The sequence below is a fragment of the Oncorhynchus masou genome, unplaced genomic scaffold (genome assembly GCF_036934945.1).
Source record: "Oncorhynchus masou masou isolate Uvic2021 unplaced genomic scaffold, UVic_Omas_1.1 unplaced_scaffold_1391, whole genome shotgun sequence".
In the NCBI taxonomy this organism is placed as follows: Eukaryota; Metazoa; Chordata; class Actinopteri; order Salmoniformes; family Salmonidae; genus Oncorhynchus; species Oncorhynchus masou.
The window spans coordinates 38,511-58,965 of NW_027003834.1; the positions used below are offsets into that span (position 1 = coordinate 38,511).

At 41.7% G+C, this 20,455-nt stretch overlaps 1 protein-coding gene across 1 annotated transcript; it reads left to right on the forward strand.

Annotated features, from left to right (window-relative positions):
* Positions 1–234: 234 nt before the first annotated feature.
* LOC135530600 (4-hydroxy-2-oxoglutarate aldolase, mitochondrial-like) lies at positions 235–20,067 on the forward strand. Its single transcript, XM_064958899.1, has 7 exons — positions 235–996; positions 2,267–2,395; positions 3,806–3,933; positions 10,277–10,411; positions 11,011–11,107; positions 18,471–18,604; positions 19,199–20,067. The coding sequence occupies exons 1-7, from the start codon at positions 762–764 to the stop codon at positions 19,346–19,348; spliced, it is 1,008 nt and encodes a 335-aa protein (XP_064814971.1). The 5' UTR covers positions 235–761; the 3' UTR covers positions 19,349–20,067.
* Positions 20,068–20,455: the final 388 nt, after the last annotated feature.

Below are 20,455 nucleotides of genomic sequence, written 5' to 3' on the forward strand. Positions count from 1 at the left end.
AATATGCATAGCCATCTCGAGACAACTGCGATATAAGGTGTTTTTTCTCTAAATGGCGGTGATGTCACGTGTGCTACTTATATCAGCACACTCGAATAACCAAAGCGTTTCAAAATGTCTATTCAATCAAATAAACCTCGCGTAGCACACGTGAGGTTCATAAGCCATTCATTGTTTGTTGTTGACCAAATTCGACACTCATTGACCGACAAAACAAAAACTCATTGCTTGGTGTGCGAAAAAACGTCACCTGCTGGAGGGAGACCGACTTTCCGCCGAGTTGGGCCTCTCTTTACCTCTTCATCTCTGCCAAAACTGAAGCAAGCCTGCGCTGCAGCCTAACCAGATTGAAAGTTGCTTAGGTCCTACACTCCACTGAAATGCAACTATTTTATTCACCGGTATGTCTTAATTCAATGTGCAAATGAGAATGTCCGAATAGTGATATTGAACTGAAAGTGTATAGAGATCGGCAACTTTGGAGCGTTTCGGCCTATATTCTTGGGAGCGCACACCTCGCCCTGTAGCGCATAGAATAAACATGGGTAACGTTCTGTATTACTAGACTCGCCGAGGAAGGACACCTGATTTCCAAAGCTGGCAAAATGTCAAACCCCCTGAACTTTTTGTCAATATTTAGAGAGCGTCGTTGCATATTAACTGGGCTGGCATAGTCTGTGCAACATCTGTTGGTGTCGGCCACCGTACCTTGTCAACCCACCCGCTTCTGCAGCCGGAATACCGCCGTTCCATTTGACACAATGTTCGGTGTCAAAACTCTCCGAACTGTCGGTCCAGCAGTGTGTAGACGTGGTGCCTCTGTGCTGTGGAAGCCAACTAGGACCCAGAGCCGAACCCAAAGCGCGGCGGCTGGACAGAGAGTGGACATCGGGGGGATCTACCCGCCAATAGCCACGCCGTTCACTCAGAAAGAGGACGTGGACTATCAGAAACTGGATGAAAACCTGCAGAAGTATGCAAAGATTCCTTTCAAAGGTAATTACAATTTATAAAGTATTTTCTGCAATGACTTTATCCTGGTTTATCATGGTTCAAGTCTTCTTTGCAAATCGAAATGAATTATGAAAATGAAGACGACATGATCAGAAGATCATACATGTAATTATTTTGTATGCATATTAGTCCATGTAGTCTAAAGATATTGCGTTTCCCGACGAAAGTGTCCTAACAGTAGCCTATAGCCTAATTGTCACAATTAAACCTATATATTGCGTTGAGAAGGTAGTACGGTGGTCGTGTAGGTGGCCTCGTGTTTGTCATATAGACGGTCAGTCAGTTCATTTGGTTAGGGGCCAGGCCCAGGGGCAAGGTCCCACAGAGGTGCACGTTTGCAGGCAAGGTACAATATATTAGTATAGTCCCCAGTGGAGGGTGTTTGGTGACCTCTGGCCGATTCCCACGGTCAGTCGCGTTTTCCTGTATACTGACGTTTCAGGGCTAGGCGCTGTTCTTTCACGACTTGGATCAAAGTTTATTTGTCACGTGGGCTGAATACAACAGGTGTAGGTAGACCTTACAGTGAAATGCTTACTTACAGGCTCTAACCAATATTGCGAAAAAGTTATGTGTGTGTGTAAGTAAAGAAATAAAACAACAGTACGAAGACATTTGAAAATAAAAGTAGCAAGGCGATATACAGACACCGGTTAGTCAGGCTGATTGAGGTAGTATGTACATGTAGATATGGTTAAAGTGACTATGCATATATGATGAACAGAGAGTAGCAGTAGCGTAAAAGAGGGATTGGGGGGAGGCACACAATGCAAAAGGGTCCAGGTAGCCATTTTATTACCTGTTCAGGAGTCTTATGGCTTAAAGGTAAAAACTGTTGAGAAGCATTTTTGTCCTAGACTTGGCACTCCGGTACCTCTTGCCATGCAATAGTAGAGATGGCAGGCAGCTTTGCCCCAGGGATGTACTGGGCCGTACACAATCAAGTCTAGGAGGCCGAGCAATTGCTGTACCAGGCAGTGATGCTCGGCCTCTGACCGCAAGGCACTACAGAGGGTAGTGCGAACAGCCCAGTACATCACTGGGGCTAAGCTGCCTGCCATCCACGACCTCTACACCAGGCGGTGTCAGAGGAAGGCCCTAAAAATGGTCAAAGCCCCCGGTCATAGACTGTTCTCCCTACTACCGCATGGCAAGTCTAGGACAAAAAGGCTTCTCGACAGTTTTCACCCCAGTTTTTACCCCCAAGCCATAAGATTGATTGGTGCAAACATGATGGTGTTCTGTGTTCCAGGTCTGGTGGTGCAGGGCTCTAATGGAGAGTACCCGTACCTGACGGAGGAGGAGAGGGTAGAGGTGGTGAGGAGGGTCAGACTGGCACTGCCCACAGACAAGCTGGTCATGGCAGGATCCGGATGTGAATGTAAGGCCCTGTGTGAGTGTGTGACAGAGAAGGAGACCATGTGACTCTCATTAATGTAACTGACCGATGACCACCTATAGGAACCATATGAAAGATGGCTACCAAATTTTACAGCCAAAATGTGTTCATGTGCGAAGTGTGAATACTGTGATTTTGACTATTTCAGGAGACACTTAACTCTATAGCTGGGCTATGAGAGGTATTAATATCATGCGGTTTTATTGGCTGATAATGGTTGTCCAATAAACCCAATAACACAAACTTTTATTGGGCTGTATAGTCATTGCTACCACATCATGCCCCTGTAATGCACCAGTGTTAACTACTGAAAAGGATGGCCACTTTCCTATATTGTATAGGTTACAACATGACATTAACATGGTGCACTTAGCCTACCTAGAGATGTTACAACACAGTACATAGACAGTAATATAACATTTGAAATGTCTATGTTCTTTTAAAACTTTTAGAGCATAATGTTTCCCTCGTTTATTTCTATTCTATTATCTACTTCACTTGCTGTGGCACTGTAATGATATGTTTCCCATGCCAATAAAGCCCTTTAATGGACTTGAATAGTGTTGTAAACATGGATCTGAATAAATCTCTTTCTCTCTCCTTTTCTTTTCTCCCATCTCTCTCTCTCTCTCTCGCTCTCTCTCTCTCTCTCTCTCTCTCTCTCCCATCTCTCTCTCTCTCTCTCTCTCTCCCATCTCTCTCTCTCCCATCTCGCTCTCTCCGTCATTATCCTTTCTTCTTTTTTTCTGTCCCTCATTCCTTCTGATTCTCTTCTGCTCTCTCTCTCTCTCTCTCTCTCTCTCTCTCTCCCCTCTCTCTCTCTCTCTCTCTCCATCTCTCTCCCATCTCGCTCTCTCCATCTTTATCCTTTCTTCTTTTTTCTGTCCCTCATTCCTTCTGATCTCTCTCTCTCTCTCCCATCTCTCTCTCTCCCATCTCGCTCTCTCCATCTTTATCCTTTCTTCTTTTTTCTGTCCCTCATTCCTTCTGATCTCTCTCTCTCTCTCTCTCCCATCTCTCTCTCTCCCATCTCGCTCTCTCCATCTTTATCCTTCTTTTTTCTGTCCCTCATTCCTTCTGATCTCTCTCTCTCTCTCTCCCATCTCTCTCTCTCTCTCCCATCTCGCTCTCTCCATCTTTATCCTTCTTTTTTCTGTCCCTCATTCCTTCTGATCCCTCTCTCTCCCATCTCTCCCATCTCTCTCTCCCTCTCTCTCTCCCATCTCTCTCTCTCTCTCTCTCCCATCTCTCTCTCTCCCATCTCTCTCTCTCTCTCTCTCTCTCCCATCTCGCTCTCTCCGTCTTTATCCTTTCTTCTCCTTTCTGTCCCTCATTCCTTCTGATCCCTCCCTCGCTTTCCCCCCTCTCTCCCCTGTCCCCCCTCCCCCTCAGCCACCAAAGCTACGGTAGTGATGACAGAGAGGATGGCGGGGGCGGGGGCAGACCTGGTTCTCGTGGTAACGCCATGCTTCTACAAGGGCATGATGGACAGCAGGGCGCTGGTTCACCACTTCACACAGGTCAGCTGATTTTTCTACTACTTCTTCTACTTCTACTACTTCTTCTACTACTGCTACCTCTACTACTACTTCTGCTACTTCTACCACTTCTTCTACTACTACTTCTGCTACTTCTACTACTTCTTCTACTACTACTTCTGCTACTTCTACTACTTCTTCTACTACTACTTCTACTACTTCTACTTCTTCTACTACTACTTATACTTCGTCTACTACTACTTATACTTCGTCTACTACTACTTGTACTTCGTCTACTACTACTTCTTCTACTACTACTTATACTTCTACTACTACTACTTCTACTACTTCTACTACTACTTGTACTTCTACTACTACTTCTACTTCTTCTACTACTACTTCTACTACTACTTCTACTTCTTCTACTACTACTTGTACTTCTACTACTTCTTATTCTTCACACAAAACAGCTGTCCTCTCTAATAGAGGTCGACTGATTAATAGGCATGGCCGATTAATTAGGGCCGATTTCAAGTTTTCATAACAACCGGTGATCAGCATTATTGGACGCCGATTACATTGCATTCCACGGGGAAACTGTGTGGCAGGCTGACCACCTGTTACACAAGTGCAGCAAGGAGCCAAGGTAAGTTGCATAGCTAGCATTAAACTTATCTCATAAAAAACAATCAATCTTCACATAATCACTAGTTAACTACAGATGGTTGATGATATTACCAGGTTAACTAGCTTGTCCTGCATTGCATATAATCAATGCGGTGCCTGTTAAATAAACATCGAATCACAGCCTACTTCGCCAAACGGATGATGAATTAACAAAAGTGCATTTGCGGGAAAAAAGCACAATCGTTGCACGAATATACCTTAAACATCAATGCCTTTCTGCCACTTCTCTTGCGTTCATTGCACACAGAGTCAGGGTATATGCAGCAGTTTGGGCCGCTTGGCATGTCCTCAACTGGCAGCTTCATTAAAAAGTACCCGCAAAACACCAGTCTCAACGTCAACAGTGAAGAGGTGACTCTGGGATGCTGGCCTTCTAGGCAGAGTTGCAAAGAAAAAGCCATATCTCAGACTGGCGAAATAAAATAAAAGATTAAGATGGGCAAAATAACACAGACACTGGACAGAGGAACTCTGCCTAGAAGGCCAGCATCCCGGAGTCGCCTCTTCACTGTTGACATTGAGACAGTTGTTTTGCGGGTTCTTTTTAATGAAGCTGCCAGTTGAGGACTTGTGAGGCGTCTGTTTCTCAAACTAGACACTCTAATGTACTTGTCCTCTTGCTCAGTTGTGCACCGGGGCCTCCCACTCCTCTTTCTATTCTGGTTAGAGTCAGTTTGCGCTGTGAAGGGAGTGTGTAACGGCGTTCTTCATTTGTCGAAAGAGAGTCGGACCGAAATGCAGCGTGTTGGTTACTCATGTTCTTTAATAGAACAAATGACGATACATGAAATAACAAAACAACAAACGGAACGTGAAAAACCTATACAGCCTGTCTGGTGAACACTAACACAGAGACAGGAACAATCACCCACGAAATACAAAGTGAAACCCAGGCTACCTAAATACGGTTCCCAATCCGAGACAACGAGAATCACCTGACTCTGATTGAGAACCGCCTCAGGCAGCCAAACCTATGCAACACACACCCCTAATCAGCCACAATCCTAATAAGCTAAAAAAAAACACTAAGAATTACAACAAACAATAAACCCATGTCACACCCTGGCCTGACCAACTAATTAACTAAAACACAAAATACTAAGACCAAGGCGTGACAGAGTGGTATACCACGTTGTACGAGATCTTCAGTTTCTTGGGAATTTCTCACATGGAATGGGCTTCATTTCTCAGAACAAGAATAGACTGAAGAGTTTCAGAAGAAAGGTCTTTGTTTCTGGCCATTTTGAGCCTGTAATCAAACCCACAAATGCCGATGCTCCAGATTCTCAACTAGTCTAAAGAAGGCCAGTTTTATTGCTGCTTTAATCAGAACAACAGTTTTCATCTGTGCTAATATAATTGAAAAAGGGTTTTCTAATGCACAATTATCCTTTTAAAATGATAAACTTGGATTAGCTAACACAACATGCCACTGGAACACAGGAGTGATGGTTGCTGATAATGGGCCTCTGTACGCCTATGTAGATATTCCATAAAACATCGGCCATTTCCAGCTACAATAGTCATTTACAACATTAACAATGTCTACACTGTATTTCTGATCAATTTGATGTTATGTTAATGGCTAAAAATGTGCTGTTCTTTCAATTAACAAGGACATTTCTAAGTGATCCCAAACTTTTGAACGGTAGTGTATAACATATGTCTTAATATTGTAATGAAACAGCTGGGAGCAGGTCTCGAACCCTCAACCTTCTAGCCAGAAGTCCAGTGCGCTATCGACTGTGCCGCAAATGCATGCTCCAGTGGCAGAGTCGATATCCGTGCTTATAAACCCAGGGTCATTACAAAATATACCACGTCTTAATATATAATATATACCATATGTCTTAATATATAATATATACCACATGTCTTAATATATAATATATACCACATGTCTTAATATATAATATATACCACATGTCTTAATATATAATATATACCACATGTCTTAATATATAATATATACCACATGTCTTAATATATAATATATACCACATGTCTTAATATATAATATATACCACATGTCTTAATATATAATATATACCACATGCCTTAATATATAATATATACCACATGTCTTAATATATTAAATATACCATATGTCTTAATATATAATATGTCTTAATATATAATATATACCACATGTCTTAATATATAATATATACCACATGTCTTAATATATAATATATACCACATGTCATAATATATAATATATACCACATGTCTTAATATATAATATATACCACATGTCTTAATATATAATATATACCACATGTCTTAATATATAATATATACCACATGTCTTAATATATAATATATACCACATGTCTTAATATATAATATATACCACATGTCTTAATATATAATATATACCACATGTCTTAATATATAATATATACCACATGTCTTAATATATAATATATACCACATGTCTTAATATATAATATATACCACATGTCTTAATATATAATATATACCACATGTCTTAATATATAATATATGTCTTAATATATAATATATGTCTTAATATATAATATATGTCTTAATATATAATATATACCACAATATATAATATATACCACATGTCTTAATATATAATATATACCACATGCCTTAATATGTAATATATACCACATGCCTTAATATATAATATATACCACATGCCTTAATATATAATATATACCACATGTCTTAATATATAATATATACCACATGTCTTAATATATTAAATATACCATATGTCTTAATATATAATATGTCTTAATATATAATATATACCACATGTCTTAATATATAATATATACCACATGTCATAATATATAATATATACCACATGTCATAATATATAATATATACCACATGTCATAATATATAATATATACCACATGTCATAATATATAATATATACCACATGTCTTAATATATAATATATACCACATGTCTTAATATATAATATATACCACATGTCTTAATATATAATATATACCACATGTCTTAATATATAATATATACCACATGTCTTAATATATAATATATACCACATGTCTTAATATATAATATATACCACATGTCTTAATATATAATATATGTCTTAATATATAATATATGTCTTAATATATAATATATACCACATGTCTTAATATATACCACATGTCTTAACAACATTTAATATATAATATATACCACGAACTTAATATATAACATATACCACATGTCTTAATATATAATATATACCACATGTCTTAATATATAATATATACCACATGTCTTAATATATAATATATACCACATGTCTTAATATATAATATATACCACATGCCTCAAATCAAATTTTATTTGTCACATACACATGGTTAGCAGATGTTAATGCGAGTGTAGCGAAATGCTTGTGCTTCCAGTTCCGACAATGCAGTAATAACCAACAAGTAATCTAACTAACAATTCCAAAACTAATTTCTTACACTGTGTATAAGGGGAGAAAGAATATGTACATAAAGATATGAATGAGTGATGGTGCAGAGCAGCATAGGCAAGATACAGTAGATGGTATCGAGTACAGTATATACATATGAGATGAGTATGTAAACAAAGTGGCATAGTTAAAGTGGCTAGTGATACATGTATTACATAAGGATGCAGTAGATGATAGAGTACAGTATATACGTATACATATGAGATGAATAATGTAGGGTATGTAAATATTATATTAGGTAGCATTGTTTAAAGTGGCTAGTGATATATTTTACATCCTTTCCCATCAATTCCCATTATTGAAGTGGCTGGAGTTGAGTCAGTGTGTTAGCAGCAGCCACTCAATATTAGTGGTTGCTGTTTAACAGTCTGATGGCCTTGAGATAGAAGCTGTTTTTCAGTCTCTCGGTCCCAGCTTTGATGCACCTGTACTGACCTCGCCTTCTGGATGATAGCGGGGTGAACAGGCAGTGGCTCGGGTGGGTGTTGTCCTTGATGATCTTTGTAGCCTTCCTGTAACATCGGGTGGTGTAGGTGTCCTGGAGGGCAGGTAGTTTGCCCCCGGTGATACGTTGTGCAGACCTCACTACCCTCTGGAGAGCCTTACGGTTGTGGGCGGAGCAGTTGCCGTACCAGGCGGTGATACAGCCCGCCAGGATGCTCTCGTATGTGCATCTGTAGAAGTTTGTGAGTGCTTTTGGTGACAAGCCGAATTTCTTCAGCCTCCTGAGGTTGAAGAGGCGCTGCTGCACCTTCTTCACGATGCTGTCTGTGTGAGTGGACCAATTCAGTTTGTCTGTGATGTGTATGCCGAGGAACTTAAAACTTACTACCCTCTCCATTACTGTTCCATTGATGTGGATAGGGGGGTGTTCCCTCTGCTGTTTCCTGAAGTCCACAATCATCTCCTTAGTTTTGTTGACGTTGAGTGTGAGGTTATTGTCCTGACACCACACTCCGAGGGCCCTCACCTCTTCCCTGTAGGCCGTCTAATATATACCATTGCTGGTAATCAAGCCTACCACTGTTGTGTCGTCTGCAAACTTGATGATTGAGTTGGAGGCGTGCGTTATAATATATACGCAGTCGTGGGTGAACAAGGAGTACAGGAGAGGGCTTAAGAACGCACCCTTGTGGGGCCCCAGTGTTGAGGATCAGCGGGGTGGAGATGTTGTTGCCTACCCTCACCACCTGGGGGCGGCCCGTCAGGAAATCCAGTACCCAGTTGCACATATAATATCGAGACCCAGGGTCTCGAGCTTGATGACGAGCTTGGAGGGTACTATGGTGTTAAATGCCGAGCTGTAGTCGATGAACAGCATTCTCACATAGGTATTCCTCTTGTCCAGATGGGTTAGGGCAGTGTGCAGTGTGGTTGAGATTGCGTCGTCTGTGGACCTATTTGGGCGTTAAGCAAATTGGAGTGGGTCAAGGGTGTCAGGTAGGGTGGAGGTGATATGGTCCTTGACTAGTCTCTCAAAGCACTTCATGATGACGGAAGTGAGTGCTACGGGGCGGTAGTCGTTTAGCTCAGTTACCTTAGCTTTCTTGGGAACAGGAACAATGGTGGCCCTCTTGAAGCATATGGGAACAGTAGACTGGTATAGGGATTGATTGAATATGTCCATAAACACACCAGCCAGCTGGTCTGCGCATGCTCTGAGGGCGTGGCTGGGGATGCCGTCTGGGCCTGCAGCCTTAAGGGTATATACACGTTTAAATGTTTTAACCACCTTAATATATAATATATACGGCTGCAGTGAAGGAGAGACCGCATGTTTCAGTTGCAGGCCGTGTCAGTGGCACTGTATTGTCCTTAATATGTAATATATACCACATGCCTTAATATATAATATATACCACATGTCATAATATATAATATATACCACATGCCTTAATATATAATATATACCACATGCCTTAATATATAATATATACCACATGTCATAATATATAATATATACCACATGCCTTAATATATAATATATACCACATGCCTTAATATATAATATATACCACATGTCATAATATATAATATATACCACATGTCATAATATATAATATATACCACATGTCATAATATATATGTCATAGTTCTGTTCTGAACCCATGCAGTCTGTACCATAGAAATGGAATTCAATAGATACATAATTATTCTGACTCTATGGCCTGTGCCGGGGGTTGTTTGGTCCCGGTGTTGTCTCTCTGTCCCCCCCTGCAGGTGGCAGACTGTAGTCCAGTACCAGTAGTTCTGTACAGTGTCCCGGCTAACACAGGTCTTGACCTCCCTGTTGATGCTGTGGTGAGACTGGCCCAACACCCTAACATACTGGGACTCAAGGACAGCGGAGGAGACGTGAGTCCTCACACACACACACACACACACACACACGATTGATTGATTGATTGATTGATGGATCAGTTACCGACCGTGCTGACTTGTTGCAAGTGATTAGACTGACTGATGGTTGCTCAGACTTCCCCTGTGGGTTTTCCCACTGTGTGTGTGGGTGTCGTTCACGTTTTTCTATCCTTTGAACATCGCAGCATTTCAGGTTTATTTGGAAACGGTGGTTCATGTCTTGACTGACATGAGAATAAAACAAAAACAGAGAGGGATGAATATTGCATAGAAAACTCCCTTCATCTCCTCTTTTGAAGTATCTCTTCTCACCTGTCAAAACCCTCGTTCCTCGTTCCATTCTCTCTCTCTCTCTGTTTATTTTTCAGTCGTTAGCGATGAGAGTTGTTTGGTACTACTGGCCTACTGCTCCTCCTTTCAACAGTCCTCATCCTGACAGCAGGGAGGAGGGATGGGGAGAACATGCTGTCGGCATCCCAAATGCTAACCTATTCCCTATATAGTGCACTACAGTTGACCAGGGCCTGTAGGGACGCATCCCACTGTGTTTCTCTCCTTTTACATCCCTGGGTTTTTCTCCTGTCGTTCCTCAGATCACCAGGATCGCTCTGATCGTTCACAAAACGAAGCCACAGGATTTTCAGGTTCTGGCGGGTTCCGCTGGGTTCCTTATGGCGGCGTATTCCGTGGGTAAGAACTTAGAACCTGACACACAGACCCTATAGCTTAGAATCTAGAACCCACGATGTAGAATTTAAGAACCACAAACGTAGAACCTAGAACTTGGAACTGACATTGACCATCTCAATTCCCTTTCTGGTAATCACGTAGCGTTACATCACAGGGTGTAGGGTACTAAACATCACTTCTCTCCTACGCTAGCTAGAACCAACCCACTTTGTACTGCAGATAGGTATGACTATGTGAAAACCTTAGGGGATAGAGATAATAGAGTATGTAGAGTAATGACTAATGAATCGTTCTCTTTGTCAGATTATACTGTCTCAGTATTATACAGTATCTGTCCTACAGAGCTGTCTCTCTCTCTCTCTCTCTCTCTCTCTCTGTCTCTCTCACCCTCTGTCTCTCTCTCTCTGTCTCTCTCCCTCTGTCTCTCTCCCCCTCTGTCTCTCTCCCCCTCTGTCTCTCTCCCCTGTCTGTCTGTCTCCCCATCTGTCTGTCTGTCTCTGTCTGTCGTCTTTCTCTGTCTGTCTCTGTCTGTCTGTCTGTCTGTCTGTCTGTCTGTCTGTCTGAATTCAATTCAAGGGCTTTATTGGCATGGGAAACATGTGTTAACATTGCCAAAGCAAGTAAGGTAGATAATATATAAAGTGAAATAAACAATAAAAATTAACACATACAGAAGTTTCAAAACAATAAAGACATTACAAATGTCATATTATATATATATATATATACAGTGTTTTAACAATGTACAAATGGTAAAGGACACAAGATAAAATAAATAAGCATAGATATGGGTTGTATTTACAATGGTGCGTGTTCTTCACTGGTTGCCCTTTTCTCGTGGCAACAGGTCACAAATCTTGCTGCTCTGATGGCACACTGGAATTTCACCCAGTAGATATGGGAGTTTTTCAAAATTGGATTTGTTTTCAAATTCTTTGTGGATCTATGTAATCTGAGGGAAATATGTCTCTCTAATATGGTCATACATTGGGCAGGAGGTTAGGAAGTGCAGCTCAGTTTCCAACTCATTTTGTGGGCAGTGAGCACATAGCCTGTCTTCTCTTGAGAGCCATGTCTGCCTACGGCGGCCTTTCTCAATAGCAAGGCTATGCTCGCTGAGTCTGTACATAGTCAAAGCTTTCCTTAATTTTGGGTCAGTCACAGTGGTCAGGTATTCTGCCGCTGTGTACTCTCTGTTTAGGGCCAAATAGCATTCTAGTTTGCTCTGTTTTTTTGTTCATTCTTTCCAATGTGTCAAGTAATTATCTTTTTGTTTTCTCATGATTTGGTTGGGTCTAATTGTGCTGCTGTCCTGGGGCTCTGTAGGGTGTGTTTGTGTTTGTGAACAGAGCCCCAGGACCAGCTTGCTTAGGGGACTCTTCTCCAGGTTCATCTCTCTGTAGGTGATGGCTTTGTTGTGGAAGGTTTGGGAATCGCTTCCTTTTAGGTGGTTATAGAATTTAACGGCTCTTTTCTGGATTTTGATAATTAGTGGGTATCGGCCTAATTCTGCTCTGCATGCATTATTTGGTGTTCTACGTTGTACACAGAGGATATTTTTGCAGAATTCTGCGGCAGAGTCTCAATTTGGTGTTTGTCCCATTTTGTGAAGTCTTGGTTGGTGAGCGGACCCCAGACCTCACAACCATAAAGGGCAATGGGCTCTATGACTGATTCAAGTATTTTTAGCCAAATCCTAATTGGTATGTTGAAATTTATGTTCCTTTTGATGGCATAGAATGCCCTTCTTGCCTTGTCTCTCAGTTCGTTCACAGCTTTGTGGAAGTTACCTGTGGCGCTGATGTTTAGGCCAAGGTATGTATAGTTTTTTGTGTGCTCTAGGACAACAGTAGATGGAATTTGTATTTGTGGTCCTGGTGACTGGACCTTTTTTGGAACACCATTATTTTGGTCTTACTGAGATTTACTGTCAGGGCCCAGGTCTGACAGAATCTGTGCATAAGATCTAGGTGCTGCTGTAGGCCCTCCTTGGTTGGTGACAGAAGCACCAGATCATCAGCAAACAGCAGACATTTGACTTCGGATTCTAGTAGGGTGAGGCGGGTGCTGCAGACTTTTATAGTGCCCGCGCCAATTCGTTAATATATATGTTGAAGAGGGTGGGGCTTAAGCTGCATCCCTGTCTAACCCCACGACCCTGTGTGAAGAAATGTGTGTGTTTTTTGCCAATTTTAACAGCACACTTGTTGTTTGTGTACATGGATTTTATAATGTTGTATGTTTTACCCCCAACACCACTTTCTATCAGTTTGTATAGCAGACCCTCATGCCAAATTGAGTCAAAGGCTTTTTTGAAATCAACAAAGCATGAGAAGACTTTGCCTTCGTTTTGGTTTGTTTGGTTGTCAATTAGGGTGTGCAGGGTGAATACATGGTCTGTTGTACGGTAATTTAAAAAAGCCAATTTGACATTTGCTCAGTACATTTTTTTCATTGTGGAAGTGTACGAGTATGTATGTGTCTCTCTCTCTCTATGTGTCTCTCTATGTATCTCTCTCTGTGTCTCTCTCTGTGTCAGTAATATAGATTATTTTATTTAACTAGGTAGGTCAGTTAAGAACAAAGTCTTATTTACAATGACCTACCAAAAGGCCTCCTGTGGGCACAGGGGGCTGGGATTTACATTTTTTAAATAAATTAAATAAAAATATAGGACAAAACACACATCCCGACAAAAGAGACAACACAACACTACATAAAGACAGACCTAAGACAACAACACATGACAACACAGCATGGTACCAATACAACATGGCAGCAGCACAAAACGGTGTACAAACATTGGTCAGTCAACAGCACAAAGGGCAAGAAGGTTGAGACAACATTTCATCACACAAAGCAGCTGTAACTGTCAGTAAGAGTGTCCATGATTGAGTCTCTGAATGAAGAGATTGAGATAAAACTGTCCAGTTTGAGTGTGTGTTGCAGCTCGTTCCAGTCGCTAGCTGCAGCGAACTGAAAAGAGGAGCGACCCAGGGATGTGTGTGCTCTGGGGACCTTTAACAGAATGTGACTGGCAGAACGGGTGTTGTATGTGGAGGATGAGGGCTGCAGTAGATATCTCAGATAGCGGGGAGTGAGGCCTAAGAGGGTTTTATAAATAAGCATTGACCAGTGGGTCTTGAGACGGGTATACAGAGATGATGAGTTTACAGCGGGGGAATAGAGTACAGTGATGTGTCCTATAAGGAGCAGTAATATAGTACAGAGTAGTGATGTGTCCTATAAGGAGCAGTAATATATAGTACAGAGTAGTGATGTGTCCTATAAGGAGCAGTAATATAGTACAGAGTGTAGTGATGTGTCCTATAAGGAGCAGTAATATAGTACAGAGTGTAGTGATGTCCTATAAGGAGCAGTAATATAGTACAGAGTGTAGTGATGTCCTATAAGGAGCAGTAATATAGTACAGAGTGTAGTGATGTCCTATAAGGAGCAGTAATATAGTACAGAGTGTAGTGATGTGTCCTATAAGGAGCAGTAATATAGTACAGAGTGTAGTGATGTCCTATAAGGAGCAGTAATATAGTACAGAGTGTAGTGATGTGTCCTATAAGGAGCAGTAATATAGTACAGAGTGTAGTGATGTGTCCTATAAGGAGCAGTAATATAGTACAGAGTGTAGTGATGTGTCCTATAAGGAGCAGTAATATAGTACAGTGATGTGTCCTATAAGGAGCAGTAATATAGTACAGAGTGTAGTGATGTGTCCTATAAGGAGCAGTAATATAGTACAGAGTGTAGTGATGTGTCCTATAAGGAGCAGTAATATAGTACAGAGTAGTGATGTGTCCTATAAGGAGCAATAATATAGTACAGAGTGTAGTGATGTGTCCTATAAGGAGCAGTAATATAGTACAGAGTTAGTGATGTGTCCTATAAGGAGCAGTAATATAGTACAGTGATGTGTCCTATAAGGAGCAGTAATATAGTACAGAGTGTAGTGATGTGTCCTATAAGGAGCAGTAATATAGTACAGAGTGTAGTGATGTGTCCTATAAGGAGCAGTAATATAGTACAGAGTGTAGTGATGTGTCCTATAAGGAGCAGTAATATAGTACAGTGATGTGTCCTATAAGGAGCAGTAATATAGTACAGAGTGTAGTGATGTGTCCTATAAGGAGCAGTAATATAGTACAGTGATGTGTCCTATAAGGAGCAGTAATATAGTACAGTGATGTGTCCTATAAGGAGCAGTAATATAGTACAGTGATGTGTCCTATAAGGAGCAGTAATATAGTACAGTGATGTGTCCTATAAGGAGCAGTAATATAGTACAGAGTGTAGTGATGTGTCCTATAAGGAGCAGTAATATAGTACAGTGATGTGTCCTATAAGGAGCAGTAATATAGTACAGTGATGTGTCCTATAAGGAGCAGTAATATAGTACAGAGTGTAGTGATGTGTCCTATAAGGAGCAGTAATATAGTACAGTGATGTGTCCTATAAGGAGCAGTAATATAGTACAGAGTGTAGTGATGTGTCCTATAAGGAGCAGTAATATAGTACAGTGATGTGTCCTATAAGGAGCAGTAATATAGTACAGAGTGTAGTGATGTGTCCTATAAGGAGCAGTAATATAGTACAGTGATGTGTCCTATAAGGAGCAGTAATATAGTACAGAGTGTAGTGATGTGTCCTATAAGGAGCAGTAATATAGTACAGACAGTGATGTGTCCTATAAGGAGCAGTAATATAGTACAGTGATGTGTCCTATAAGGAGCAGTAATATAGTACACAGTGATGTGTCCTATAAGGAGCAGTAATATAGTACAGTGATGTGTCCTATAAGGAGCAGTAATATAGTACAGTGATGTGTCCTATAAGGAGCAGTAATATAGTACAGAGTGTAGTGATGTGTCCTATAAGGAGCAGTAATATAGTACAGTGATGTGTCCTATAAGGAGCAGTAATATAGTACAGAGTGTAGTGATGTGTCCTATAAGGAGCAGTAATATAGTACACAGTGATGTGTCCTATAAGGAGCAGTAATATAGTACAGTGATGTGTCCTATAAGGAGCAGTAATATAGTACACAGTGATGTGTCCTATAAGGAGCAGTAATATAGTACAGTGATGTGTCCTATAAGGAGCAGTAATATAGTACAGTGATGTGTCCTATAAGGAGCAGTAATATAGTACAGTGATGTGTCCTATAAGGAGCAGTAATATAGTACAGTGATGTGTCCTATAAGGAGCAGTAATATAGTGCAGAGTGTAGTGATGTGTCCTATAAGGAGCAGTAATATAGTACAGTGATGTGTCCTATAAGGAGCAGTAATATAGTACAGTGATGTGTCCTATAAGGAGCAGTAATATAGTACAGTGATGTGTCCTATAAGGAGCAGTAATATAGTACAGAGTGTAGTGATGTGTCCTATAAGGAGCAGTAATATAGTACAGTGATGTGTCCTTTAAGGAGCAGTAATATAGTACAGTGATGTGTCCTATAAGGAGCAGTAATATAGATGATCTGCAGAGAGGAGGAGCTCAAGTACAGGATGACTAATATTATGTGACTGGGATCTGGTGGGTGTGTCTGTATTGTGTGTCTGTACTGTGTGGATGTGTCTGTACTGTGTGTCTGTACTGTGTGGGTGTGTCTGTATTGTGTGTCTGTATTGTGTGTCTGTACTGTGTGTCTGTACTGTGTGGGTGTGGCTGTATTGTGTGTCTGTACTGTGTGGGTGTGTCTGTATTGTGTGTCTGTACTGTGTGTCTGTACTGTGTGGGTGTGTCTGTACTGTGTGGGTGTGTCTGTATTGTGTGTCTGTACTGTGTGGGTGTGTCTGTATTGTGTGTCTGTACTGTGTGGGTGTGTCTGTATTGTGTGTCTGTACTGTGTGTCTGTACTGTGTGGGTGTGTCTGTACTGTGTGTCTGTACTGTGTGGGTGTGTCTGTATTGTGTGTCTGTACTGTGTGTCTGTACTGTGTGGGTGTGTCTGTACTGTGTGGGTGTGTCTGTATTGTGTGTCTGTGCTGTGTGTCTGTACTGTGTGGGTGTGTCTGTATTGTGTGTCTGTACTGTATGTATGTACTGTGTGGGTGTGTCTGTATTGTGTGTCTGTACTGTGTGGGTGTGTCTGTATTGTGTGTCTGTACTGTGTGTCTGTACTGTGTGGGTGTGTCTGTATTGTGTGTCTGTACTGTGTGGGTGTGTCTGTATTGTGTGTCTGTACTGGTTCCTCTCTAGGTTTCTTCCTAGGTTTCTTCCTAGGTTTTGGCAGTTTAGTACAGGGAGTGTTTCCTAGCCACGTGCTTCTACACCTGTGCTTGCTGTTTGGGGTTTTAGGCTGGGTTTCTGTACAGCACTTTGAGATATCAGCTGATGTACGAAGGGCTATATAAATAAATTTGATTTGATTTGATTTGATTACTGTGTGTCTGTACTGTGTGGGTGTGGCTGTATTGTGTGTCTGTACTGTGTGGGTGTGTCTGTATTGTGTGTCTGTACTGTGTGTCTGTACTGTGTGGGTGTGTCTGTATTGTGTGTCTGTACTGTGTGGGTGTGTCTGTATTGTGTGTCTGTACTGTGTGGGTGTGTCTGTATTGTGTGTCTGTACTGTGTGTCTGTACTGTGTGGGTGTGTCTGTACTGTGTGTCTGTACTGTGTGGGTGTGTCTGTATTGTGTGTCTGTACTGTGTGTCTGTACTGTGTGGGTGTGTCTGTACTGTGTGGGTGTGTCTGTATTGTGTGTCTGTGCTGTGTGTCTGTACTGTGTGGGTGTGTCTGTATTGTGTGTCTGTACTGTATGTATGTACTCTGTGGGTGTGTCTGTATTGTGTGTCTGTACTGTGTGTCTGTACTGTGTGGGTGTGTCTGTATTGTGTGTCTGTACTGTATGTATGTACTGTGTGGGTGTGTCTGTATTGTGTGTCTGTACTGTGTGTATGTACTGTGTGGGTGTGTGTGCACCGTGTGTCTGTACTGTGTGGGTGTGTCTGTACTGCATGTGTGTACAGTACGTATTGTGCATTCGTGTATGTGTTATCTGGTGTGTGTGTCTGCGTTGTTGAGATCCAGAGCTCCTTCATCTACCTCAGGATGCTGAAGGAAGGGGTGTGTCATATGGCTGTCAATCAAAACGCATATTTGAGGAAATTATAACGGATGTCAGTCACACACACACACACACACACACAAACCACAACGGTCCAGGGCCCAACTGCCAATCATTACAGTTAGATATGCTTCCATAACCTGTCAAATTGTAGGAATATGAAGGAGCAGGTCACGTGTGAGTGTTAAAGCTGTGTTTCAGATCAATAATACTGACTAGTAGTCCCTTTAAAAGGACCCAGCTAATACTGTGTGTGTGTGTGTGTGTGTGTGTGTTGCAGGTTGTGTGGGCGGTGTGTGTGCGCTTGCCAACGTGCTGGGGCGTGAGGTGTGTGAGCTGGAGCAGCTGTGTGTGTCGGGACGGTGGGAAGAAGCCAGTGTTCTGCAGCAGCGCCTCATAGAGCCCAACACTGCTGTAAGTCAAGCTACATAAACCCTATGTAACCCTACATAAGAGTTGACATAGAGCCCAACACTGCTGTAAGTCAAGCTACATAAACCCTATACAACCCTACATAAGAGTTGACATAGAGCACAACACTGCTGTAAGTCAAGCTACATAAACCATATGTAACCCTACATAAGAGTTGACATAGAGCCCAACACTTCTGTAAGTCAAGCTACATAAACCCTATGCAACCCTACATAAGAGTTGACATAGAGCCCAACACTGCTGTAAGTCAAGCTACATAAACCCTATGTAACCCTACATAAGAGTTGACATAGAGCCCAACACTGCTATGCAACCCTACATAAGAGTTGTCAAGCTACATAAACCCTATGCAACCCTACATAAGAGTTGACATAGAGCCCAACACTGCTGTAAGTCAAGCTACATAAACCCTATGTAACCCTACATAAGAGTTGACATAGAGCCCAACACTGCTGTAAGTCAAGCTACATAAACCCTATGTAACCCTGCACAAGAGTTGACATAGAGTCCAGCACAGCTTTGAGTGAACCTACATAGCCCTAAATAACCCCCATCCACTCCACTCTTTGTTGCTAGGTGACCAGGAAGTTTGGCGTTCCCGCTCTCAAGCAGGCGATGGAGTGGTTTGGTTACAACGGTGGCACCTGTCGCTCTCCTCTTCAACCGCTCTCAGAGGCCGAATCACAGCAGCTTAGACTGGACTTCTCCACCAACGGCTGGCTCTGAAGGGGACAGGGGGCGGGAAGAGTAGAAGACAAGGGACTGGGCCTGCTCCAGGTTGAAGTTGGCATCATAGAATAGAATGCGTAGAACATTATGGCATCATTGACTTGAATGTGGATTTCCTTTCTACTCATTCTAATTATATGGTTGTCTCTAACCACAGATCTAGGATCAGGTGACTCTACACCCAGCCCAAACCTTAATCATTCGGGAGTTGAGAAAAGATGTGACCCTGTATCAGTTGTTAGGGGCAACATCAACCTACTGTGACTGTTTCATACATGCATAGCTTCCTTCCCTTCCTGGCCTTAAATCTAAGAGGACTTGATAGTTGAAAGCAATAACCAATCCAGTCCTTAAACCTATCAGTGGTCTTGCTGCCTTGCTATATAGGAGGCCGTTGTGAGGGTGTTGTGTGTTAGAGACATGTCAACACTGTAGGACGACCCCAAGACCTCCCACCTGTTATGGCCATATGGGTTTTGAATGTGTCCCACATCACACCCTATTCACTACATAGTGCACTGCGGTTGACCAGAGCCCTATGGGTCCTGGTTAAATAGTAGTGCACTGTATAGGGGGATGGGTTGCCATTTTGGGACACACCCTTTGACATGAATTAACTACAGCAGGATATAAAGACATGTAAGGAATCAGTTTGTTTATATTCCCGAAGGATGTTTTTCAAATAAAGAGAAAGACCACCTACCCAGCAACCGGCACTTACCTTTGTCCTGCTATTTCTGTTGAAACAAGATGAGCTTGTTCCATTCTATAGCTAACCTAGATCTATAGGTAACATTCCACAGAGCCAGGTGTAATGTCACTGTCCTGCACTAACCTAGATCTATAGGCAACATTCCACAGAGCCAGGTGTAATGTCACTGTCCTGCACTAACCTAGATCTATATGCAACATTCCACAGAGCCAGGTGTAATGTCACTGTCCTGCACTAACCTAGATCTATAGGTAACATTCCACAGAGCCAGGTGTAATGTCACTGTCCTGCACTAACCTAGATCTATAGGTAACATTCCACAGAGCCAGGTGTAATGTCACTGTCCTGCCTAACCTAGATCTATAGGCAACATTCCACAGAGCCAGGTGTAA